Source organism: Branchiostoma floridae, chromosome 3, assembly GCF_000003815.2.
Source record: "Branchiostoma floridae strain S238N-H82 chromosome 3, Bfl_VNyyK, whole genome shotgun sequence".
NCBI lineage: Eukaryota > Metazoa > Chordata > Leptocardii > Amphioxiformes > Branchiostomatidae > Branchiostoma > Branchiostoma floridae.
The window spans coordinates 11803611-11829501 of record NC_049981.1 but is presented as its reverse complement, the minus strand read 5'-3'; the positions used below and the strand labels follow the sequence as shown (position 1 = coordinate 11829501).

Genomic DNA, 25891 nt, shown 5'->3' with positions numbered 1-25891 from the left:
CCTCTTAAAGGTTGCTGAGAACCATGCGTTATGTAATACTGAATAAGGCATCTATTGCAAGTAATTGTGGTGTACTGTTCCTCTTCTTGAATGCAGATACAGTTGTGCAGGAGTGTCTGCGAGGAACTGGACACAAGATGCACCCCGGATGGACAGAGTTTACCATTCTCGTGCAACGTACTACCCACCCAGGTCGACGATCCGACCTGCTATCAGCAGCAAAGAGGTAATGTATACTATGTCAAGATCTTTGAAGATCATGACATAATGTTTAATTAATAATAACACTGTTCAAATACCAACTTGTCTGTAGTCAGCGAATGTCATTAAATACGCAGTGGCCATTATATTAACTTGCATAGTTAGTAGGAAGTGCAGTTGGGGGTTATTTTGTATATGCGGCTTCGACCTTCGTCAACAACTATTTTATCTATCCAAAGCATCTCTGATGGTACTGCAAGCTATTCTTCAGAATATACAAAGGACCCAACTATAATTTCGTCGTCGTTTTAATGTCTCCACTTTTAAAAGGTAGTTATATTTTTTCAAGCTTAAGTTGTTTACAGAGCGATAATCATTGTTTATTGATCTTTGCAATGTTTTTCCCTGGACATATCTGTTCTACAGGAGTATGTGAACCAATGCCAACGGAATTTCGGTCTGTATGCGAACCTCTAACCGGATACAATACTGTATCATACCCCAACTCCTTTGGACATTTTTCATATCTGGAGATTGTATCATCTAGAGAGTTCAACAATTTCGGATCAATACTTGGCAACATTTCAGCAAGCTGCTACTCAAACGTCCGTACAGTCTTTTGTAGGATGTTTGTGCCTCAGTGCGAGAACGACACGCAGGTAAGAGAAAAGGCTCTTGCTAAGGAATAATTGTGTGAGTGTGCAGCTGTCGACGACCAGATTTATGTATTGTATTAATTTGTATCTATTCTAAGGTGCATTAATCATCTCATATCTGGTGAACATATTGTATGTCATCAGCAATTCATAGACTGTCTAATGCGGAATAGAACATGGTACTGTGAGTAAAAAAAGTTTAGAAATACACTTAGAAGAAAGATTCACATGCAGGACGAAAGCAAAAACAGGTGTCACGGGTGCTAGTCTAACCTGTATACAACATTATTAGTGATGCACAGTCACATTTTTTACATGTGACACTAATGCAAAATTGCAGATACAGTTGTGCAGGAGTGTCTGCGAGGAAATCAACGCCAGCTGCACGCCGGTTGGATTAGGTTTGCCATTTTCATGCGACGTATTTCCACACCAGGACGACGATCCCACCTGCGTTCAGGTCATAGAACCAGGTAGATATCTTCAAAAAGAACTCCTAAATATTCACATCTTTGGATTAAACACATCTATTCACCATTACCAATATGTCTTGAATACGTGTATCACGTAGGTTGGCTTCAATATATGATTTGAAGAAAACATTTCACAATTTCATCAAACATCTTACTCTAAACTTAAATACTATGTTGCATTTGGGTAGATTATGTTATTTGTATTTTCACGGAAAGTCTTATAATTCTAAAACCTATCTACTTAAATTTCACCTTCAGTGGACGACAAAGGTTTCCGATAATAGGGTTGCAAAATATTCTTACATATATTACTTACGTCATTAAGCTTTATCATCTATAAGCCAATGTTCTTTTCTGTCTTTACTTTAGAATGTGAGCCCATCCGGTACAGCCGTTGTATGGGTCTGTCGTACTCCCAAACATCCTTCCCGAACCTCGTCCAGTGGCCCAGTCAAGGTTTTGCTCTTCAAGCAGCCCCGACAGTGTTTCCGTCATACGATAACATCAGTGACTGTCATCCGGACTTCAATTTCTTCTTGTGTTCAATTTTATTCCCCCAATGCACATCTGAAGGACAACTGTGAGTACTATCGTTAACACGTCATTGGTTTTAATGGAACCCTACCAGCGCTGATTATTTATTGTTTATATTGATTTAATGCGAATTGCACCTGACAGATCTAAGAATGTCCTCATCGCCACTCTAAATCTTTGTGTGTCTCACAATCATTAACATTGTAGTATCATTTCGATTATCTCAATGCAAAGGAGGCAAACATTTCAAAACACTAATTATCATGATTAATGCTTTTTTTATCTTACAGACTTCCATGTCGCTCATTTTGTTATGAGATAAATGAGACATGTGGGGAACGAGCTCTGATCCTCGGTCTGGACTGGCAGGACTCCATTTGTCCAACTCTTCCTGAAGAGGAGTGCCTTCTACCAGAAGGTAGGACCAATGTATAACCAACTCAATGTTTTCCTGTAGCGTTGATCAAAGTTTTTAATATCACGTCTACCTTTTTGTGAATAACACTGTGGCGTCTCTCCTCACAGCACCCCCAGATTGCCAACCAATACCGTTCGACCGTTGTCAGAACATGTCCTACTCCGAAACGTCCTTCCCGAACTGGCTCGGCTGGCAGGGACCAGAAGACGCCGTGGCCAATGCGACATTGATATTTGGAGCTCTGGACCAGATTTCTGACTGTCACAAGGACTTGGACTTGTTCCTGTGCTCACTGTACTTCCCATCGTGCACAGAGACTGGGCCCAAGTAAGTCGTAAAGACGTCGTACAAATCGAAGGTGTACTTTCGCAATATGTCAGAATGCAAAATGCGCCAAGTTAAGCTTTGCAATAACTCTGATTTTCTTCTGTAGTAATGAAATTTTCGTCTGTAGAAATGACAAGCTGTTAACGAACACCTTCTTCCTCAGATTCCCTTGTCGTTCTTTCTGTGATGAGGTAAACAGCGCGTGCGCAGTAGATGCCCTTACCTCTGGTATCCCATGGGACATTGCCGGCTGTGCCAATCTTCCTGCAAGCAGCTATGAAGAAGGATGCATCGTTCCTGAAGGTACCGTTACCCTTTCTTAAAATTTTGCTCAAGTTTAGAATTCGCCAGCACTAACTTTTGAGATCTTTACATTCATAATTGATTATACCCATTCTTAAACATGATTAAGTTATGCATACCAAGCAATTTCATTATTTTCTTCACTTGTTCACTTCAGCTATAAATCATTCAGATTTTCTCTATTGTATATAGCAACGTGCATACAGATCTATCCTGACTGTCTTGCTTTGCCTGCTTTCTACACTTTTATAGGACCGTTGGAGTGCGTACCAATACCGTTCGACCGTTGTCAAAACATGTCCTACTCCGGCACGTCCTTCCCGAACTGGCTCGGCTGGCAGGGACCAGAAGACGCCGTGGCGAATGCGACATTGATATTTGGAGCTCTGGACCAGATTTCTGACTGCCACAAGGACTTGGACGTCTTTCTGTGCTCATTGTACTTTCCATCTTGCACCCTGGCGACTGGAGTCAAGTAAGTCATGCGTTCTAAAGAAAGTTGCATTTCTAGAGTGTGAATGAAAGTGCATCGTATTTATTTGCAAAAGATTGATTACAGAGTCTTAGTATAATGGCAGGATAATGGACTACGTAATTTTCAGCCTTCTTAATGATTCTGCTTGCTATTTCCTGCAACCCTCCAGCGGAGGATAGCCGGATTTGATAGGTTCAAGCGTTATAATGTAAGCTCAAAAGTTTCTTGTACTCTTTGATGAATCAAATTTTCTACCAGTGTAACGAAAATGTTATATATCTATACATATCTAAATGATACCCTTATCTATCCGTGTTCTTAGGTTTCCCTGTCGTTCTTTCTGTGATGAGATAAATAACGCATGCGCAGTGCCCGCCCTTTCCGCTGGTATTCCGTGGGACACTTCTGGCTGCACCACGCTGCCGGCAAGTAGCTATGGGGAGGACTGCATCGCTCCTGAAGGTACCGTCAACGTTTCCATTTTGTTTCACTTTCAGGTGGTATCTCACTGCACTTTGGGCACCGGTGCAGCACTGCGGGGTTCCTTCACTGCAGCGCTATTGTGTTATCTTCGCCGATTTTTTTTCTAGAATGTGCCGCACCGGTGCCCCAAGTGCAGTGAGATACCACCTTTTGAAATGTCAGGCCTGATGGACGTTGGATACATTCAACAGGCAAATCATATTCTCTTATGTTTCTATTAAATAGTTACAATGTATCAATTTGCTGTTCATTTCCATTATATCTCGTGGTTATTCATTTGAAGCAGAAAGGCGTTGTAAGTTGTAATTAGTGCCGTTACTACTATCCTAAGGGATTGTATTTTCGAATTCCGAAAGAAACAAACTTTTCCTTAAAATCTACCAATCTTTCCCAAGCTTTTCTCACCTCACCAATCAACAAAAAACATCTTTCTGCTTAAGTCGTCCAACCCCTTTATATATAAAAATGTTGGACAATTCATCTTCCACTGCATACGGAAAAGAAGACAACCCCACTAAATAGTCTAAGTAGAATTAGATTTAGATTTGACGTTATTTCTCTTTTGATTTATCTATAGATCTGATGTTCCTTCTCTGCTTTATGTATATCACTACTTTTCTTCGTCTGCAATTAGCCCTTGGGCATGAATTTGCAATAAATATTATTATTATTATCTATTGTATTGTATTGTATTTTACGCTATAAACTGTAACATAACCTTCCCTACAGCGACGAGCGATGACTGGCCGTACGAATGTTACGGATCTCCTGGAAGCTGTGTGGGTGCTTGGCAGTTCTGTGATGGAGACAGCTTCTGTCCATTTAATGACGATGAATACGAGCCTTTATGCAGTAACTGTAAGTATCCTGTAAAACGAAAAATTGCAGAAATTATAATTATACTGTAATATGAAATACATTAAGCAAGATATCTCGATAATGTCAGTGATTATGTAACCTATCGTTTAAGTGATATCAAGTAATGTTGGCTGTTGATGAATTTGTCTTGGATCAGTCTAGTAAGGGTAGTCATAACTTAAGGTGTTAATAGAAAGTTTTACCTTCTTTCCAGATACGTGCGTGCCCATGGAGCTTGAGTTCTGCCAGAATGAAGTTCCCTACAACAGAACGACGTTTCCAAACTACCTTGGGCAGCAGAATGTGACGATGATTGAGGAATCCGACATACATGCAAATGTGTCTCTTCTAGCCGACACGGCGTGCCACGAATACGTGAAATTCCTATACTGTCATATGGTATATTTACCTCAACTTTAGCATCCTTAATGACTTTTAAAGCAATGCAAATAGTTCTATAATTATCAGTTGAAAACATTCAAATATCAAATCCATTATCAATATAGTCTGCAATCAGTGCAGGGTGTCCTTTTTATCGAAATAAGGAAGCCCCAAAAGTCAGTGCAGGTTAGGGCTCCATCATTATTACGCCAGGTACCGGTAAATGTGTCTCAACTACTTTTATGTAGTCTTCATAATGCCATCTGTATGTAGATTACGGCTCCTTTAACACGTATATATCATCACAGGCGGTTCCTGAGTGCGTCAAGGATGGTGTGCGGGGCCAGCCCCTATGCCGTACTGTGTGTGAAGAGGTCAGACAATCCTGCTCCGCGGAGATACAAGAGATTGGGTTCGAGTTTACAAAGAGCACCTGTGACGGCATCTTTCCAGATTCTGTTCAGAAGGATACATGCAAGCTGATAAAAGGTATTGTGGAATTTGTATTACTACTGAATGGAATTATCTTGCAAACGGATATATTGATTTATTACGTTATGTTCGAATTGAAAAATTCTCAGATGAATCAAATTCAATAGTTTCAGAATGTTAACATGTTGTGACAAACTTTGAATTCTACAACTTACTAAAACTGCTGAAAATGACGCTAGCATCACATCCTCGAAGTTCAGGATTACTCTAGTCGATATCAATCAAATGGATTTGATGATGATGATGATGATTAAGAAACGCATTTACCAAAGACAAATAGAATAGTCGTTGTAGCAGATGATGTTGTTTGTACAATTTCTAATTCCTGTTACAGAATTTGACTGCTCATTCGATGTGGACTCGTGTGGGTGGCTGGCCGGCAACTACAGTCAGGTTGAGATGCTGAAACCAAGAAACGACTCTGAATTTGGTCAGTGCTTCAAATGGCTTCAATAGAATCATTGATTACAGTACACTGTGATGATAGGGAGAGCCAACTTGCTGCATCAGTAATCTTACGATGAATATGTATAAAAGAAACTAAATAGATCCATAAGAATGAAATAGATACATTGTCATATACTTAGATCCGATTCATTGTCATATACATTGTTATAAACTAACCCATGAATTAACGATGAAATTGTCATCTTTTAACACATTGCAACTAACAACTGTGGTTAACCCTATACTGAGATCTACATGCAATGTTATAAACGTCAACTACTCCAAATTACTATCAATCTTGTTCGGTTATTGTATTCCAATAGGTATGTATTTTTCTTTGGATGGAGTATCGTCAAAGCCAACAAGCCCGGCCATGTACACGGACAACAAGTGCTTGAAGTTGGACTATTGGCTGAGAGGTGACGGCAGTAAGTTAACCGTGTACGTGTCTGGACCGGGAAATAGTATCTTCTTCACGTGGCGACAATCTGAGGATGATGGAATGGGGTGGTCATCACTCAGTCTGAACATCAACAAAGGATGGCCATGGTTCAAGGTAATCTAAATTTAGATTATTTACCTCAATAATTTACCTGTACAAAGAAAAGTAATCGCTTTTCGGCTAGAAGGTTTAATTATAGATCTATGTTATTTGGTAAGGACATTTTGGTAGGCAGTAACCTAGATCAAAATCTGTTACCAAACCAAAGCTGATGAAATTAAGTCTCAGATGTCACTTTGGATTTTTGCATTCAAGGAGCAGCGAACCGCTGAAGTTTGGCACAATTCTATTTCTGGGCTCTTAGTTCTATATTCTCGTTTCGCCACCATCATTTTTATCATGATGATTGGCGACTAGCTAATATGGCAATCCCTGTGACAGAATGAAGGTTGATGCATTTATTTTCATTGCAGGTGTCTTTGGACGCGTACGTGGCCGTTGGCGGGAAAGTGGGTGTTGATGATGTCACTCTGTCGGACGGCTCGTGTGAAGGACAAGGTAAAAACAAAAATTACACTGACTTTGCTATTAGCAAAAGTGCATGATTCGAACTAGTACTATTTCTCTATCTACCTATATCTTTCTCCAGATCTGCTTAAATATTTCACTTTGGTCGAAGGCTTTAGTTTCAGTCATTAGGGGTATCGTTTTCATAACAGAACACGCTTTAGTGTGTTTAGTCGTAATGAAAATTATTCTTTTCAGTTTCTCCTGGATGTGAGGAAATAGAGTTTGTGCGTTGCTTGGCTATGCCCTACAACTTCACCACCTACCCTAATCTGCTCGGCTGGGACAAAGATCTCGCCCTTTCCATCGCCCCCGGAACCTTCCAGGCGTTTGACCAGATCGCAGACTGCCATCCTGACTTAGAGTTTTACCTCTGCTCGGTGATCTTCTCTGAATGTACACCAAAAGGATTGAGGTACAGGATTTGGATTTTTCATACTATTAACTCTAATTTTCTAATGATATTTTTGTTTGTTTGTGTTCTATGCTATGTTTATCTTGTAGAGTTTAAAAACACTGAGGTGTTAATGGTGTCATTAGACATCGTCTGTCCCTACACCAACCACATAAGGCACTGAGCGACCGGAGCGAAAGATGTGGTTTAGGACTGTATTGTTACGGCAATGGATGCATGACCATCACATGAGATTTACTACTAATCACCTACTTTATCGTGCTTATCTAGGCTTCCATGCCGCTCGTTCTGTGAGAACGTCACCGCTGCTTGCGCAGCCAGGGCGAATGCGATCGGCCTCAGATGGGATCCAAATGGCTGTCTCGGTTTTCCCGAAGCCAATGAACCACAGGACTGTGTTGCTCCAGAAGCAGGTTAGCTTGTCTCGTCTTTGTTTGAAACGCGTAGTTAAGCCATCATTATCACCCCCTCCCCTAGTATGTAGCTGTCTACCATTTTTATTTCTGTCTTGACATGCAATTGACATGCATCAAAACCTCTGGCATGTGTCAAATACAACAAATTACGTAATTCTCTGAGCCAACGACGTGATTTGAATGACTTCAAAATGTCAATACCAAGAGGTCCTCCCCAACCTCTGCCATTTAGAAAATTTTGTTAACATCTTCAACATCTACTCATTTAAGAAGATGATTTCGGTGTTTAGTTTAGTTGACGGCGTACATGTGCCATAATTGCTTTACCCTGTTGATATTGATGACAAGGGTGATAATCGCCCGAAGCTTCATTCACCCGTCAATTACTTTTCATCTGCAGGATGTGAGCCCATCTTGTACAGCGAATGCATGGACCTGTCGTACTCCCAAACATCCTTCCCGAACCTCGTCCAGTGGCCCAGTCATGGCTTTGCTCTCCAAGTTGCCCCAACAGTGTTCCCGTCATACGACAACATCAGCGACTGTCATCCGGATTTCAATTTCTTCTTGTGTTCAATTTTGTTTCCAAAATGCACATCTGAAGGACAAGTGTGAGTAGAACATAACACAATTGATTTTTATCAAGGTATGTCAAAGCGGAATATTGATTATTTGGCAAAATGTTATAAATTTTCAAATATTGATTGTTCTTTACAGGTTAACCAAAGTTTTCTTTACCAGAAAGCAGCTTTGTGCAATCTTACTACATTGTAGAGTTTACCTTTATAGATTGATGCAATATATGTTAACGTACTTCAATAAATGCATGTAGGATAAAGAAAAGTTACATTACAAATGGATTTGGACAAACTTTCGATCTGTTTCTTACATTCCCATTATAACATAATTCCAGTTTTTATGTAAGGGAGTCACGATTTTAACTACATCATCTTAATTTTATCTTACAGACTTCCATGTCGCTCATTTTGTTATGAGATAAATGATACATGTGGGGAACGAGCTCTGGCCCTCGGTCTGGATTGGCAGGACTCCATTTGTCCAACTCTGCCTGAAGAAGAGTGCCTTCTACCAGAAGGTTGGAGGATTTCATAATCATACTTCGTCTGTCATCAAGATCTTTATTATAATGCTATATTTGCGTCCTTGCCTTCTCTTGTGACAATGTTTACTGTTGGTTTAATGTGGTCCTGCTTAGTGACCGTTATTGTCAGATATGTAAATTTAGATAGATGGTTGAGGAATGAGCAACAGATGGATCTACTTTTTGCCAACTTCACAAAAAAGCAACAGCCACGACTTTTAAGTATATGCATCTCATTAAATTGAATGAGCTTTTACTTACTTATAGTCAGTATAAAGGCATGTCCTGTGCCAGTTATTTGTGCCCATTCTTATTTCTATGTAAATCTATGTACTTGATTCGTTGTTATTTGTATGCTGCTGCACTTCAAGTTATTTTCTAATGCATTCTGTCCTATATCTATCTTGCCTACAAGACGTCAAAATAATTCCATTTTTCAGTTGCTCCAACAACTGCACCAACGGCTGACCTTGATAGACAGAATAGGGAGGACTTTGCTAATGACTTAGTTCAAGTTCTTAAAGGTAAGTAGTCTTCCGTCCATCCGATCTTCATAATCATATATTGAATACAATAGAATGTGTGCCCTATGCCATACCTTGCATACATATACGTTCTTTATTCGACTTTTATAATTGTATCTTTAAAAACAGTTATCTTATGCCAAAATGTGTAATATCGTCAACAATGACAGTACAGTAACTTAAGTATCTACTGTGTAAATTCCGACTTTGCTGAGTCATACCTTAGCAATATACATGTCTTTAAATGGTTCAGGTAGTGCGATAAATAATTCCAAGGACCACTGAAATGTGACCAAATACACAGAGGTGGTCGCCACCACATGTTTGACTGTCTTTCATACATAATTCTTTCAAATCTTTCATCTCTGTAGGCCGCCTGGGTGTCGTGAGAAAAGTACTGCGTAGTGAAATAGCACTCAATCGGCCATGGTTACGAGCGTACCTGAATCACAGCTCTCAGGAGTTCAAAGAACTTAAGGCTGAGATCAAGGAAAATGTGAGTCACAACATTGTGCAGTGTGTTTTCTTTCAATGGTTATATGAGTTGAAATACTTTTGACAACGGATAATCATAAAGAGAGAATTGAACTAATTTCGAATAGTTCCCTTACTACATATTTTCTTATCAAACTATTGTCCATTTTAGGCGAGGCAAGCTTTTAGGAATCTCAGCGATGACCTGCTTGGCGTGTCAGTGATGTCATTAAGGTAGGTTCTGAAAGCAAGCATTTGATACTACAACATCGGCAATGTTGCCGTTGTACAGAAAACAAATCATGAACTTCATAGAAGTAATGACGACAACGACGACGGCGATGATGATAATGATAATATTCAATAATTACCACCAAGCATTGCTCCATAGTAAATATTCTACACAGGTATTGCATCCCTTTTACAAAGTGATGCTTTTATCAAGAAACGTTGCCTCTTAAAACACGCCAATGTCACCAAATAATAGTATTTATTTTTACTTCTGCCTGCAGACAAGGTAGTGTTATCGCCGATCTGATAATTGCTACATCTTCCAACAACCTGGATGACCTGGCCGATACTTTACAAAATGCTGTGTCTTCAGGATCATTCGGAAACCTCACAGTTACCAACGCCTCTTTTACAGTGGAGCAATTTGGTTGGTTCCTGCCTTTTGACTGATGATCTATTCTTAATGTATGACATAACAGGTTTTGTAACATAAAGATCAATAAAATTTCTTTCCTTTCCTTTACCATGTCTTACATTTACAAACATGTGACATCTAAGTTAATTTTTCTTTTTCTTTCGTTGTAGTCGACGAGTTTTGCTTACCATAATATCTTTTTGCTCCTAGATTTTGTACTGGAGGGCATCCTTTATCTATATGACACTCCTTGGAGAGATGCCTACGCCAATGTCAGTTCACCGGACTATGAAGAATTACACAATGACGTTCACTTAAACGTAAGTTATGCTTGCTGTTTGGAAGACGTTTCTGACGGAAAGGGTTACAATCGTTTTTTTTTAATTTATTATGGTTAAAAGATCATACTTCGCTGCCATTTTTACGATAACAAAATAACTATAATGAAAATAACGCATGCATTTTCGTCCATAAGACTCGTTTCAATAATCTGTCTCTGCAACTTTAGGTGTTGGAGGAGGCACTACATCTTGAAGACGCCTCTGTTGCTCTTGTCAAGAACTTCACGTAAGAGCTGACTACATTTCAAAGACGTACAGCTGTGATAAAATAAACGAGCCAAGCTATCCTGAAGTTGTATGTTTTAAGAACAGAATAGTTGCAAATTTTGTTGTAGTTCATTCATGTTCTCTGGAAGATGTGTCCTGTAGCTGTAGTAGTGACACGTAGTTTCTAAATTGGTACGTCCATTGACATGCAAGTGCAATTTTTGTCTGCACGTTTTGAATAAAGGAATAAAATATTTTTGGGTCATAGTGATGATTTGTCATTGCAATTATTGTTACATCTTTTAAGGTGTCTAGATTGACAATGTGTGCATCTTGCTTTACCCATCTCTTTCTTTCTCTCGCATTTAAGTTGCATTAAGTTGCCATCCATGATATCTACTTGCTGTGGTCTAAACAAAGATAGATAGATATTCGCCGATGAAGATTAGACATCTAGGTAGTAAGATATGCCATAATGCAGTTACTCAAGCAACTGGATATGATTTTGGAAACGGTCAGACGCTTCAGATAGTATCCACTATTTTTCATCAATGACAATGGGGTAACCAAAACAACAGGAGCTAATTGACCCATTCGCATCAAATATGTCTTAGCTTTGCTTCCCATCGGAAAATTGTCTTCAGCTTGACTTTGCCTTTCCATGTTTCTTATTAGTCATCTAAAACTGTCTATTTGTCATTCATAGTTAGGGTATAAAAGACCAGCTTCTTTCAGATCACTTCAGTGTCACTGACAAAAGATAGTGGATACTATCTGAAACGTCTGACCGTTTCCAAAATCATATCTAGTTGCTTGAGCAACTGCGTTTTGGCATAGATAGATATTCATCTCCGAAACCTGTTTCCAACTTCAGGGAAGAGAACGGATACGTCTTGGCAGATCTGCTCATTTTCATGCCGAACCGCTCTGTGGCCATCCAGAAGTACAGCGCGTTGATTGCTGCCAATAGGACGGGGAGGTTTGGGGATCTCAACGGAACGCTCTTCCATCTCGACGACCCTAGTAAGAACATTAGCTTTGAATTATCTATATTCACAGATCTCCGACGTACAAGTGACTTACATCAGATTAAAGTTTTTGTATGATACAGAGAACAGGCCCGTACAATTTTTTACCTGTCTCGTCCTGCTACAGGGGAGGCAACAACTATTCCTCCTACAGAAGAAGCAACGGCCGCTCCTGCTACAGAGGAGGCAACAGCTCCATCCACTTCAGAAGAAGCAACATCTCCTCCCGCTACAGAGAAAGCAACAACTCCTCCTGCTACAGAGGAAATAACAGCTCCTCCTGCTACAGAGGAAGTAACAGCTCCTCTTGCGACAGAGGATGTAACAGCTCCTCTTGCGACAGAGGATGTAACCACCACTCTTGCTACAGAAACAACAGCTCTTCCCCCAACAGAAGAAGCAACAGCTCCTCCCGCTACAGAGGAAGAAACAGCTCCTCCCCCAACAGAGAAAGTAACAGCTCCTCCTGCTACGGAGGAAGCAACAGCTCCTCCCGCTACAGAGGAAGAAACAGCTCCTCCCGCTACAGAAGAAGCAACAGCTCCTCCTGCCACAGAGGACTTAACAGCTCCTCCCGCTACAGAGGAACCAACAGCTCCTCCCGCTACAGAGGAAGAAACAGCTCCTCCAGCTACGAAGGAAGTAACAGCTCCTCTCGCTACGGAGGAAGCAACAGCTCCTACCGCTACAGAAGAAGCAACAGCTCCTCTTGCGACAGATGAAGCAACAGTTCCTCCCCTAACAGAGGAACCAACAGCTCCTCCCGCTACAGGAGAAGCAACGGCCGCTCCTGCTACAGAAGAAGCAACAGCTCTTCCCGCTACAGAGGAACCAACAGCTCCTCTCGCTACAGAAGAAGCTACGGCCGCTCCTGCTACAGAAGAAGCAACAGCTCCTCCCGCTACAGAGGAAGTAACACCTCCTATTGCGACAGAGGAAGCAACAGCCACTCCTGCTACAGAGGAAGCTACAGCAACTCCTGCTACGGAAGAAGCAACAGTAACTGTTGCTTTTGCCACGGAGGAAGCAACTGATGAAACATCTGTTTTGCCAACTTTGCAAAGAAGCACCGGTAAAAAAAGACAACCACGACTTTTAAGCATTTGCATTTTCCTAAATTGAATGAGCTTTCACTAAATTATAGTCAGAATAAAGGTATGTCCTGTGTACAATCTGCGTACTATGTGTTTTTTAGTTGCCCCAACAACTGCACCAACGGCTGACCTGGGCAGACAGAATAGACAAGACTTTGCAAGGGATTTAGTTCAAGTTCTTAAAGGTAAGTAGATGTGAACGTCTTCACAATCATATTGAATACAATGGAATGCGTACGCTATGCCAAACCTGGTATAGATATACATTCTCTACTCGACTTTTGTAATTGTATCTTTAAAAAATGTATGTTTATGCCATCATGCTGTAGAATATAATTTGTAGTATCGTCAACAGTTACGTTAACTTAAGTATTTACTGCTTAATGTCTGAATTTGCTGAGTCAAACCTTTTCAGTATACGGGGCTTCAAATGGTCCAGATAGAGCGAAAAATAATTTCAATGACCACTGAAATGTGGCCAGGTACACAGAACGTTGTCACCACCACAGGTTTGGCTGTCTTTTATACATAATTACGATCATTCTTTCAAATCTCCATTTCTGTAGACAGCCTGGGTGTCGTGAGAAAAGTACTGCGGAGTGAAATGTCGCTCTCCCGGCCATGGTTACGAGCGTACCTGAATCACAGCTCGCAAGAGTTCAAAGATCTTAGAGCTGAGATCAAGGAAAATGTGAGTCACAACATTCTGCAGTGTGTTTTCTTCCAATGCCTTTTAGTTAAAACACTGTTGATAACGGATCATCATATAAAGAGAATTGAACTCATTTTCATATAGTTACCTTGTCCATAATGATATCTCTCATCCATTTTAGGCGAGGCAAGCTTTTAGGAATCTAATTGATGAGCTCCTTGGTGTATCAGTGAAGTCTTTAAGGTAGGTACAAAAAGCTAGTATTTAAACGTACACTGGTATGGGCAACATTTCTATGGTATATAAAATAAATTATGAACTTCATAGGAGAAGGAATGACGACGACGACGACGATAATTTTACTATACAGCATGGTGTGTTAGTATCATTATCCCATGGTAAATATTTTACACAGGTATTGCATCCCTTTTACTAGTTTTTTTATCAAGAAGAGTATTGTATTTTCCCCCTTGGTTACAGGCAAGGTAGTGTTATCGCCGAGCTGATCATTGCTACATCTTCCAACAACCTGGACGACCTGGCCGATACTCTACAAAATGCTGTGTCTTCAGGATCATTCGGAAACCTCACAGTTACCAACGCCTCTTTTACAGTGGAGCAATTTGGTTGGTTCCTGCCTTTTGACTGACGTTCTATCCTCTTTTGTATGACATACCAGGTTTTGTAACATATGGATCAATAAAATTTCTGTTTACATGTGTATTTGACATTGAAGCCATTTGTTCCCTGTGATCGATTGCTTTTGCTTACCATAACTTTTTGCTCCTAGATTTTGTACTTGAGGGCATCTTTTATCTTTATGACACTCCTTGGAGAGATGCCTACGCCAATGTCAGCTCAACGGACTATGAAGAATTACACAATGACGTTCACTTAAACGTAAGTTATGCTTGCTATTCGGAGGGTGCTTCTGATAAAAATGGTCATAGTCATTTTTTAATTCATTGTGGTTATACGATAATACGCCACTGCCGTCTTTTACGATAACAGATTTACGATAACAGAATAGGTACACATAGACAACGTATAGATTTTAGTCAAGAAGACCAGCTAGTTGCAATAATCTTTCTCGGCAACTTTAGGTGTTGGAGGAGGCACTACATCTTGAAGACGCCTCCGTTGCTCTTGTCAAGAACTTCACGTAAGTGATGACTATATCACAGGAATGTATAGACATATGATTACATAATAATAGATAATCAATACTAATCAAAGAAAAAAACTGTGATATAATCCATTCAACAAGGTTTTCCTGATTTTGTGTGGGTTTAGAATAAGATACAGTTTGCAACTTTTGCTATAGTTCATTCATGTTCTCTTGAAGATATGTTCGGTAGTTGTAGAAGTGACACATGTGGATTAGCCTTGAGTGTAGTTTCCAAATCGGTACGTCATACTGCCTCACAAGTGTCACCATTTACACTTTTTAAATAAAGGAATAGAATTCCTGTTGGCTCATGATGATTTTTTTTGTCACTACAAACGTTATTATAAACGTTTATAGTGTCTAGTTTGTTTCTACCCATCTTTTTTTCTATCTTGCATTGAATTTGCAATCGGCAGAGGATGCAATCTATAATATTTACTTGCTGTGGCCTAAATTGATAGATAACCATCTCCGATTCCTGTTTCAAACCTCAGGGAAGAGAACGGGTACGTCTTGGCAGATCTGCTCATTTTCATGCCGAACCGCTCTGTGGCCATCCAGAAGTACAGCGCGTTGATTGCTGCCAATAGGACGGGGAGGTTTGGGGATCTCAACGGAACGCTCTTCCATCTCGACGATCCAAGTAAGAACATTAGCTTTGAATGATCAATATCCACATCTACGACGTACAAGCTTATAATAGATTCAAGAATGTATGCGATACAGAGAACAGGCTCATGTTAAATTCAATTATCTTGCTGCACGTAGCAAAGTGGCATAAGATATGTTTGTCTTCTGCCAGAGTCAGACTTCAAAAGACGCTAAACGTGAAAAGCAAATTCTTCATGAACATAATTTGTATATATTTCTTGATACACACATAGATGTATTCTTCACTCTGGCGGACAGCCCAGCCGGGCCCCGGTTCGGAAATGTTACTCTTGCATTATGAGAAGTTTCAAACTTTAGCCCACATCCCTTTTGCCTACTACATCCTGTATGTGTTCGATTTTTAAACTCTGTATCTAACGACTAAACTCCTTCATTTTCAGGACCCTTCCAGTTTGAACGTAAGTTTTACTTAGTTCTGCCACTTAAGACTTTGCTAACATACTATAACTATAATTTGCTAGGTTTAATTGGCTAAATAATATCATGTCTTGCAGTGAATTGAAAAATAAACGAAATGAGAGACCGCCCGTATACACACCCCAAAAGATCATGTCACCGGAGCTTATACATTATATGTTTTGCGGTAGATATAATTTCTAACAAGATTCTGTACAATTTGGACTCAATGATGATTTGAATAATCATTCACATTGCAACATATATCTTTTTACAGCTTGTTTTGCGAATATGTTTCAATTTTCATACGGTTACAACGGCATCTGTTACGTTTTCGTCAACGAGAGTCTTGGTGCGAGCACAAACTTCGAAGACTTCAACAACGCCTGTGGTCGACTCGGTGGCATACCTGTGTACGTGACAGACAACGTCACTCATCACTTCTTGGTCTTCGTCATCCAAAACGACAACTCACTCACTGGATCTGCTTTCGGCGTCGGGGTTCAGTGGAACGCTGGGACAGCCGTGTGGGAGTACATGGACAACTCAGACGTGCTGATAGAGGAACTGTGGGTGGATACGTACGATCCAGCGACAAACCCGCCCATCACGGACCACTGTGCGGTGATGAGTCCAACAGGGACCCCGATCTACGGATGGGACCCGGCACCGTGTGAAGATTTTGATGGATACATCTGTCAATTGGGTAAGCATCTTCTTTTTTTTTTACTCATGGAAATTTTAAAAGTCTTGGAAAAGATTTGTTATAGCAACATTTAACGGCGAATCAGTGTGTTACCAAGACTTAATATTTTTGTTATTGTTTTAGCAATCCCTGCCACAACACCGCAACCAACAGCGCCTGCAATGCCAGAGTTCGATATCGAGCGTGAGTATCGTTTTTTTAATTGAGTACCATATGTGACAGTGATTATCGTTCAGACTACAGTAGATATCTCCAAGCATGTGCTGTTTAATTCTAATACTTCGAATGTATCCTACATTAGCTTGCCTGACTGATGACTTCACCAACGGGTACGGGTACAACGACGTGTGCTACTTGTTCTTTAACGAGAGCGTCGGTAGCGGCAGAAACATCAACTTCGAAGACTTTGAAAATGCTTGCGATGACGTCGGCGCTGTGCCAGTCTACGTCAGCAACAGAACAACGCACGGATTCCTCGCGTTCATCATCCAAATGGCGAAGAATTCCTCCCTCAACGGTACTGCTTACGGCGTCGGCGTTCGGTATGACCCTCCCTCAGAGGCTTGGGAGTACTCCGACGGATCAGAGGTTTTGATCGACGAGCTGTGGGTTGACAGCTTCAACCCTGCGAGTAGGCCGACCCAGCTGAGGTTTTGTGCCGCCATGGATCCATCAGGAACCCCTCCATACGGATGGAACCCTGAGGTCTGTGCAGATCTACAAGGATACATCTGTCAAAAGCGTAAGTAAAGCTGTTTTTTCTTTTAATGCTTTACAACTTTGGTGCAGTGAAATGAAACTCTGGTTTTCCTATGGCGTCAGTTAGTCTTCACTCCTAGTGAGCAGTTGAAATGGCTTCCAGCATGACGTATCTGACTCAGGGTGAAGAGATGCTGTTACAGTGCTATTCACGTAAGCCGTAACCTTGGAATAGCCTCAAGGTCACACATTTAAGTTACCTTTGGTCTTGTTGAGTATTGACCATTGAATAAAAATAAAAACATTGCTATGCTTTTGTTCTTCGATACTTCAATGCCAAAACAGCGTTTTACTAAAATATGTCGCAGTTCCGTCCCGTCTACACCTCCTAATAGGTGTTATGTATTGTATGTATCGTATATTTATATTTCAGCCATACATAGTATGGTGAAATATATTGTATTCGTAATGTTTCTTTCTTCTTCTTCTTTCTTTCTCCTGTCAAATCTTCAAAGTGATTCATCTCCGCTGTTCCTGGACTGAATGACCTGAAATTTGGCACAGGGGTAGAATGGGCCAATACCTTGATGCTTTTTTCTCAGTTTTTTCATATCTGCCTCTAAAATGATTTTATTGAGATTTTTTTGGTCAATTTTAGACCAAAACTGTATATTTTGGCCCCTGTACCCTGGTATTACAACCAAATGAGCTGAAATTTGACAGAGATGTGCCTTGATAATGCCCCCATATAAATTCGATAACACTTTTGGTGTACACTACAACAAAATGCTTATTTTTGCGATTTTTTGACCAATTTTTGACCAAAAAAGGACACTTTTGGCCCCTGTACCCTGGTATTACAACCAAATGAGCTGAAATTTGACGGAGATGTGCCTTGATAATGCCCCCATATAAATTCAATAACACTTTTGGTGTACAGTACAACAAAATGCTTATTTTTGCGATTTTTTGACCAATTTTTGACCAAAAAAGGACACTTTTGGCTCCTGTACCTTGGTATTGCAACCGAATGAGCTGAAATCTGACACAGATGTGCCTTGATAATACCTTCATATAAATTCAATAACACTGTTGGTGTACAGTGCAACAAAATGCTTATTTTTGCGATTTTTGGCCAATTTTTGACCAAAAAAGGACACTTTTGGCTCCTGTACCCTGGTATTACAATTAAATGACCTGAAATTTGGTATAGATAGGCATTAGATACTTGGTAACAAGATTCCAGTCATATTTTTGACATAAACAACTTTAAAATGATTAATTTTGGCACTTTTCTGAGGGGAAATTTGTTTTCTTTTGGCCTCCTGACGTGACCTTCCGTGACCCCGCACAGAGCCACACCTGTGCGCGTCAGCCGGAGAGTTGATTGAATCAAAGACCTAGCCAATCAGCGAAGAGGAGGCCAAAGGCTAATTAATATTCATAAGCGGGGCCTCATGATCCCGTATATAGCAGTGTTCCCGCCAGGGGGAGCGAAGCCCGCCTAAGGCTCTCGCATTTTACACTATTCAGAAGGCTTTATATTGTATCAGTTCTTAGGGGCATATCTATGATAATCGCAGCAGTCACTTAACTTCTCTTCAGGAGTTTAGCGTAACACTATTTCAGGTCAAACCGTCAAAGGCAACTAAATACAACTTTAACGTTACTGAGTTCAACAGTACTTATAACTTTGTATCCGAGTTGAAACGCTAGCGATGGTATTTTCGCTGCGCTGTTAGCTCCGTGCGACTGTTGTTGACGGTCTTATAACGGTATATTTTGCACCCCTGTACCCTGGTATGAGTAACATTTGGTATAGATAGGCATAAGATAGTTGGTAAAATGATCCAAGTAAAATTTTTGGCTTAAAGTACTGTAAAAGGCTTAATTACAGCACTTTTTTTAGGGGAAATTGGTTTTCTTTCGTTCTCCATGCCATGATCTTTCGGACGTTCACCCCACAGAGCCGACATCTGCACCTGCGTCTAGCCGGCAGGAAGAGTTAATTCAATTAATGGTTCAGCCAATCAGCGAAGAGGAAAGCGAAGGCTAATTAATATTCATAAGCGGGACCACACAATACGTTAACTTGAAGACTCAGGCCGTACAGACTTCTCGCCAGGATTTTTTCAAAGCGTCGGACAGGGGTCCGGGGGCCGCCGAATGTCCCTGGCGGGGTCCAGGGGGAGGGCCACTGTGGGGGGGGGGGGGGGATCCCAGGTGGGCGAAGCCCCCCCGGAAGCTCTTGCATTTTAGACTATTGAGAAGGCTTCTTTTATCAGTTTTTTTAGGGCCATATCTACGATAATCGTAGCAGTCACTTACTTCTCTTCAGCAGTTTGACTTTAAAATATTTCGGGTCAAAGCTTCAAAGACAACTAAAACCTCATAAACAACAAACTTTACTTAGCTCAACAGTATACAAAAATATTGTACGGGTTGCCATCCTTAGTTGAAGCGCTTATTTATAGCGCTAGTATCTTCGATGCGCCGTTAGCCGCCGTGCGACTTTTGTTGACGGTCTGATATCCCTACGTCGCCGCCTCGCTGATATTCCCACGAACATGTTTCAAGAAAAATACCCAGCAAAAAACGCTGTTCTGCGTCAAATTCTATTCTATAAAACATGTGGGACTCAGTGTTACAGTCTAAATATTTTGTAGAAGCACCGCTGTAGGAAAGAAGGCCCAAGCAATGTAAAACATCACGTAGCATGAAGTTCGCTGTCAACTGGCACACAGCACATGGCTGTTTGAAACTCTAAGTCTAATCAACAGCCGTGTTTGATTGATAGCCGCCGGTCCTTTGATGAAGTCGGCGAAAGGTGCGTTAGTTAGAAAATCTGCGTTTAGTTTTGATACGTAATTATAAGTTAGACAGTGGCGAGAATGATTATTTTCTCATCAATATTTCTCTTCAGAATTATTTGAACTTAATTGTACATCTAAACAATTGGCTTACCTGTGCAATGTTTATATGATTAATGATCATGTGTAACGTATGGCTCCTAGTCAATAGATCAGCATTTTCTCTATAGTGACCACCTGTCTATAGTGGACACATTTCCTAGTGCTGTTGTTGTTTGACCTATACTTTGAACATTTAAAGTGTAAGTAACTTTAAACTGCCAGAGTTTCAGCCCAATAAAACACTCTCAGCGCCAGCCTCGAGGGTATGAACAGACTGACCAGACAGACGAAAATAAATCCTCGAACAAGGTTCAATCGTATCTTCCGGGTCTGGCAGAAAGTTGTTAAACTAAAATAAGAATAGGCTCGATTGCTGATTGCATACAAAGTAAAACAGTTTAACAGTTTTACAGCTTGAAGAAAACAAACGCTCCTACAGTACCTGCACCTGCTTGATAATTATTAAATCGTATGCCCTACTTGAATAAAAAAAGTTCACTGCAATAATAAATGTACCCACATCACAAGGAGCTTATACTTTTTTAAACTTACACCTAGTTATCGTACTGAAAATTGTTAATGACATTACATGAAGTCATTCAACAATTTTCAGTCATGATGAAAATTTTCTGAATGGAAGGTGTGATTATTGTCATTTTCTGAAAAATAGAAGCAAGCTCTGTTTTTACCTGGAATCAATTCACAGTACCAGTCCACTTTGGGGGATAATGTACTGTTAAGAGGATGTTCCATTTTTGCGCAGGGGTGATTTGGAACAGTCCAATGTTGCGTGGGAAGGGGTATGGCTGAAATATACTGTATTTGCTCTTAAGCAAATGTCGGCCTTTCTAGTATGTAATTGTATTTGAATTTGCTTATTGTAACTGTCGCGTTCTGGCGGCCCTTCTTCGGAGTAAACAACAACAACTCGACGTGCTCGAACGGGCGGTGGCCCCGTAACTGTCGCGTTCTGGCGGCCCTTCTTCGGAGTAAACAACAACAACTCGACGTGCTCGAACGGGCGGTGGCCCCGTTCGGAGAAGGGTGTTCTAGAACCGCCAGAACGCGACCAGTAATGTGATTCAAAATAAAGTCAGTCTTGTCTTGATCGTCTTACAAGTGTGACGTTTGTCTTGTGTGTCTCCGTCTTTGGTTGGTCCTCCCTCTTACATAGGTACATTTCATTGAGTGTTTGATTGTTCATAACGTTAGAATCCTTTGGCCGCATCTTTGGGGCAATTGCTATCGTATTGAGATGACGCGTGTTAGCACCGAATGGCACACCCTTGCGATTCAGCCAACCAATTGTAAACTCCTCGCTATTCAGCCGCTGGTTGAGAAGTACACGTCTCATAATCACTGATTGGTATGTTTCTGATCACCTCACAGCGATCCCACCCCCAGCAATAGACTGTTTGGCGGGATCCTTCGTGATGCTAGAAAACAACGATGACATTCTTATGGACCAGGCAGCATACGCAACAGCCGCAAACAACATTACATCCCAGGTAAGTTAGCTGTATGTACTATAGGAACGTAACTGTCGTTGTCTATCTAAAGATCGACAGCGTTACTGACAACTTCTTTAATACAGAACATACCAAAATCATGACGGTACATCAATCCCTCCTTGAGTTCTCTCTTTCTAATTCTGCACCAGTTACTCTATGCTCCACTAATCACATGTACGATCTACGGTCGTACCACACAAGTCTAGAACACGTGATATCAAAACCGGAAGTTCCGCTGCAGTACCGTATAAAGCCGTCAGGGGGGCCATTATCAAATATCATTATGATCCATCGCGAGCTTTTTGAGTTCTGCTGTCCACAAACCCATAGACGCAAACATTCTCGGTGAAGGTAATTACAATATGTTTGCTGCCTCATCAGTATTTATGTATTACCATCGATGTTTTAGAATTCAAGCTAACACTTTGTTCCTTTTCCAGCTTATAGACTTAATAGGTGACATCGAGGGTTATACAGACTTGGAGGTAGCTATGCTGCTGTAAGTACCATTCGACTTTCAACATATATTTTATCTTAAATTCTATGAATTTGCTTTTTTACTTTTGATTTTTACATTGATATGACATCATTTTTGTCAGCATCAAAATTGTTTTGTTACCAAACAAGCGAATTAGTTGATATTTTTGCATGAATTCGCAGTCGTTTGACGTGCACCTTTATGACTCTCAAAGTATATGGTGTCATTTTTGAAAAGAGAAAATGACACTCATTACACATCTCCCTCAAACTGCAGCTAAAAGTTCAATCATTTTGTGCTTTCAGAGACGAGGATGAAGAGGGCAGTGAAAATAACTAAACGTATCAATACTTAGACGTAGACTATACAAAATTGATGAAGAAATATTGTACAGGGATTACTTTTCAATGTTATACAGGTATTACCATTAATTTTCAGATATCTCTTCAGCTTGTGTAAAATGAAAGTTGTATTTCAATTCTAAATCGTTTATATATTTTTATCTCTTCTTTAAGACATAAATGGTTTTCTTACATTTCTCGATGAATGCAACAAAAGTGCTCAAGTATATACAGTAGCCTTACATGTAAGTTTGAGACTTGATCCAACCATGTTGTCAACCTTCATGAATAAATTATTCATATACATATAGATTTTTAAGTACTCATAGCTATAAGCATATTACTCTAAGTAGTGAATTCCAAACTTACAGTTGGAGCATTGTTTACAAACCGCAGTCAAAAATGTTTTATTTGATATACTTGATATACGCTACCTAAAACGCCAAACAAAAAATAAAACGATGCATCCGGATATTGGAATTTTCGTTCCATCATTTGCTGTACTAGACAATGAATTTTATGTACTTAAATAGCCATATTGTGCCATAAATGATCCATACTGGAAGACGTTGGGAGGGTAAAACTTGTTTTCAATTCATTTATTTGGTGCAACTGTAACACACACTTGAGTAGTGACAACAGGCTTACGTATCCAAAAGATATTTTGGTAGGGATGAATATAGAAAAAAAAATCATCAAATGCATGGTGTAATAATCAAATAACTTAATTGCCAAAGTAATCACACGAAGACCACTAAAAATACAATGACAATCAGCAACAATATTAAAAGAAAGAATACATATTTGTCTTCAGAAGAACTGTGGCAAGATCTAGTTTAAGTTACTTATAGTACTTTTAAGTGCGCTTTAAAAAGTCATCCTTATAATTTTCTTCAGTTCAGAATACACTCAGGGTAGATTTTCGTCCTGTTTGACTTTTCTGAAAGAGAAAAACATGGCAAATACGTTGTGAAACCATCACGGCTATGATATTATTTAGCAGACATTGGCAAAACGTATCCTGCATGTCTGTTTCAATGAAAAACATAATATCAAAATCTGTCAGAGGATTGTTAAAGAATCCACCACAAAATGCAGTCAACCTTGAGTGCCACATAACACCAAACCAGTCAGCATAACATTGTACCAATTCTTGATCATCAATGTTTTGTGATGTTGTGAAATACTGTTCCGTATCCAGTTTCAGTGCAAAACCACTCGCATAGATAATGTGATCAGCTTGACTTGAAAACATACCGTAGCTTCGTTATTCAATCAAAGGCATTTGCATCACACGAAAGAAAGGTGACTGAAACTCACCTCCTAGAGACGACGTTAGCTGACTCATAACCCTCTATGCTAGAGAATGACTTGTCTATCTGCAAAGACAAAGTATCTGTCAGCTTTGATTCAGGTCTATGTTTTACCCTACTTGGAGTGCTTCTTTCAAACAATTAGATAACCTTTCATCAAAGCAAATGGCGTTACAATTTGAGTGGATACCACGCCCAATAATTATCTTTTAATAGGAATACCAAAGTTTCCTAGGGACAGTTCCCCTCCCCTTAAGATGCTGGGAGAGATTTCCTTAGTAGGATTCACGTAATTATAACGGAATTATGATGGTAGAAAGTTTAGTTTTTGTCAACAATATGGCACAATGCAAAACAAGATGACCCCTGTGCTAGGGGGTTATGCTATCTTTTGTTCCTGTGCAGTAAGTGGATAACACTGATCTGACATTATGTGACCTAGCCCGAAGCGTACAGCCCTGTCGTATGCTTAGTTCCCACCACAGATGTTCTAGAAGATGGGATTTTATAGAGACGAAATGTAAGAAAGGTGAGAGAATCACACACAATAGATAGTAGTTCCAAGTCCTTGGTATTCTCATGTTCGTCCAGAGTTTACCTTACGGTCACTGACCTATCAACCTTGTCGGGCCCTGTTTATGTCAAACTGTGCCCTGGGCACAGTTTGGGCACAATTTGATATCATGATAGTTCACAGAAGACACGCCTGTATTTAGCAACAAAAGCTCGAATGATTACATAGAATTTACACTAAGTCTTATGCTTTCTTGACGCTACATTTGACAAACTCAACGGCAAAGATACCATAGTTGACGTGTTAGGCTGATAAGTTCTAAAGGAGAAATCACTAAGCTTCCAAGAAATGGGGCGCGTTGCAGTCCTTACAAAGAGGACACTAAGCAATCGTTCCCATGTTCGTTCGAGTCCCTTGTACTAATGTTACTAGGTGTGAGTAGAGGGATGGTATATAATAGTGCGACACAGACTTTGTGTCGTACGGTTGTGTGACACAGACTCACATTTCTCTCCACCTCTGCTGTGAGGTCATCGTAGGACGGACAGGTCGGGTCCAAACTGTCCGGCCCCACCTCGGCGTCAACCACGAACGAGACGTAAACATCTTTGGCCTCTGAAGAAACAGCCGTTGTAACCGTGTTAAGCAGATTGTGTTATTATGTTTTCCTCAGAAGGGAAAAATATATTACAATGTATTTTTGCATCAGACGTTAGTAGCCAATCAAAGGATCATAGGATATATATTAGCTGTTTTTGTAGATACATATGGGAATTCTTTTACTGACCTACAATAGTATAGGGCGAGCCTAATGGAACAGTATGATTATGTTGAATACCTGGTCCAAAACCAAGCAGGTGTAGTTTTTTTACTCGAGCATAGAGCAAGCCTAAAGGTAGAGAGTAGAGTATTGTGTGCGAGTAGCTTGACAAAAGGCTACGATGAAAACATTCTGCATTTCCGCGAAAATGTTACCTTTCTAGTATTCAATTTGTTTCATTACGACTCATGCGAATAACTAGACATCGAGTGAATACGGGGACAAAAATTTTAGTGCGAAAGTACGACAGTTCCCCTTCAACATCACTTATGCCACTTATAAAGGACACTAGCGTACTTCCGTTCTATATATTACCCATTCGTGGCAATGTTGCCTATAAAAAAGTTGATAAACTGCTAACCTGCAAGGTATATGTGGCCTGTTACTAACAACAGCAGTAGTCCA

General features: G+C 40.2%; 1 protein-coding gene across 1 annotated transcript in view; it reads left to right on the top strand.

Moving 5' to 3' along the window:
* Positions 1-23311, top strand: part of LOC118411686 — a 70147-nt gene extending 46836 nt beyond the window's left edge. The window contains exons 24-64 of the mRNA XM_035814164.1: positions 97-226; positions 628-860; positions 1198-1330; positions 1700-1910; positions 2155-2282; positions 2390-2609; positions 2773-2912; positions 3165-3387; positions 3710-3849; positions 4600-4728; positions 4943-5127; positions 5418-5598; positions 5936-6031; positions 6372-6604; positions 6964-7048; positions 7256-7472; positions 7743-7885; positions 8289-8499; positions 8857-8984; positions 9431-9514; positions 9886-10010; positions 10161-10222; positions 10501-10646; positions 10845-10954; positions 11143-11201; positions 12057-12205; positions 12338-13282; positions 13406-13489; positions 13871-13995; positions 14138-14199; positions 14437-14582; positions 14747-14856; positions 15060-15118; positions 15619-15767; positions 16177-16194; positions 16470-16898; positions 17022-17081; positions 17200-17640; positions 21899-22017; positions 22461-22519; positions 22804-23311. Of these exons, the coding sequence (XP_035670057.1) occupies positions 97-226; positions 628-860; positions 1198-1330; positions 1700-1910; positions 2155-2282; positions 2390-2609; positions 2773-2912; positions 3165-3387; positions 3710-3849; positions 4600-4728; positions 4943-5127; positions 5418-5598; positions 5936-6031; positions 6372-6604; positions 6964-7048; positions 7256-7472; positions 7743-7885; positions 8289-8499; positions 8857-8984; positions 9431-9514; positions 9886-10010; positions 10161-10222; positions 10501-10646; positions 10845-10954; positions 11143-11201; positions 12057-12205; positions 12338-13282; positions 13406-13489; positions 13871-13995; positions 14138-14199; positions 14437-14582; positions 14747-14856; positions 15060-15118; positions 15619-15767; positions 16177-16194; positions 16470-16898; positions 17022-17081; positions 17200-17640; positions 21899-22017; positions 22461-22519; positions 22804-22837 (6741 nt within the window). The 3' untranslated portion in view covers positions 22838-23311. The remainder of the gene's footprint in view (positions 1-96; positions 227-627; positions 861-1197; positions 1331-1699; positions 1911-2154; positions 2283-2389; positions 2610-2772; positions 2913-3164; positions 3388-3709; positions 3850-4599; positions 4729-4942; positions 5128-5417; positions 5599-5935; positions 6032-6371; positions 6605-6963; positions 7049-7255; positions 7473-7742; positions 7886-8288; positions 8500-8856; positions 8985-9430; positions 9515-9885; positions 10011-10160; positions 10223-10500; positions 10647-10844; positions 10955-11142; positions 11202-12056; positions 12206-12337; positions 13283-13405; positions 13490-13870; positions 13996-14137; positions 14200-14436; positions 14583-14746; positions 14857-15059; positions 15119-15618; positions 15768-16176; positions 16195-16469; positions 16899-17021; positions 17082-17199; positions 17641-21898; positions 22018-22460; positions 22520-22803) is intronic.
* Positions 23312-25891: the final 2580 nt, after the last annotated feature.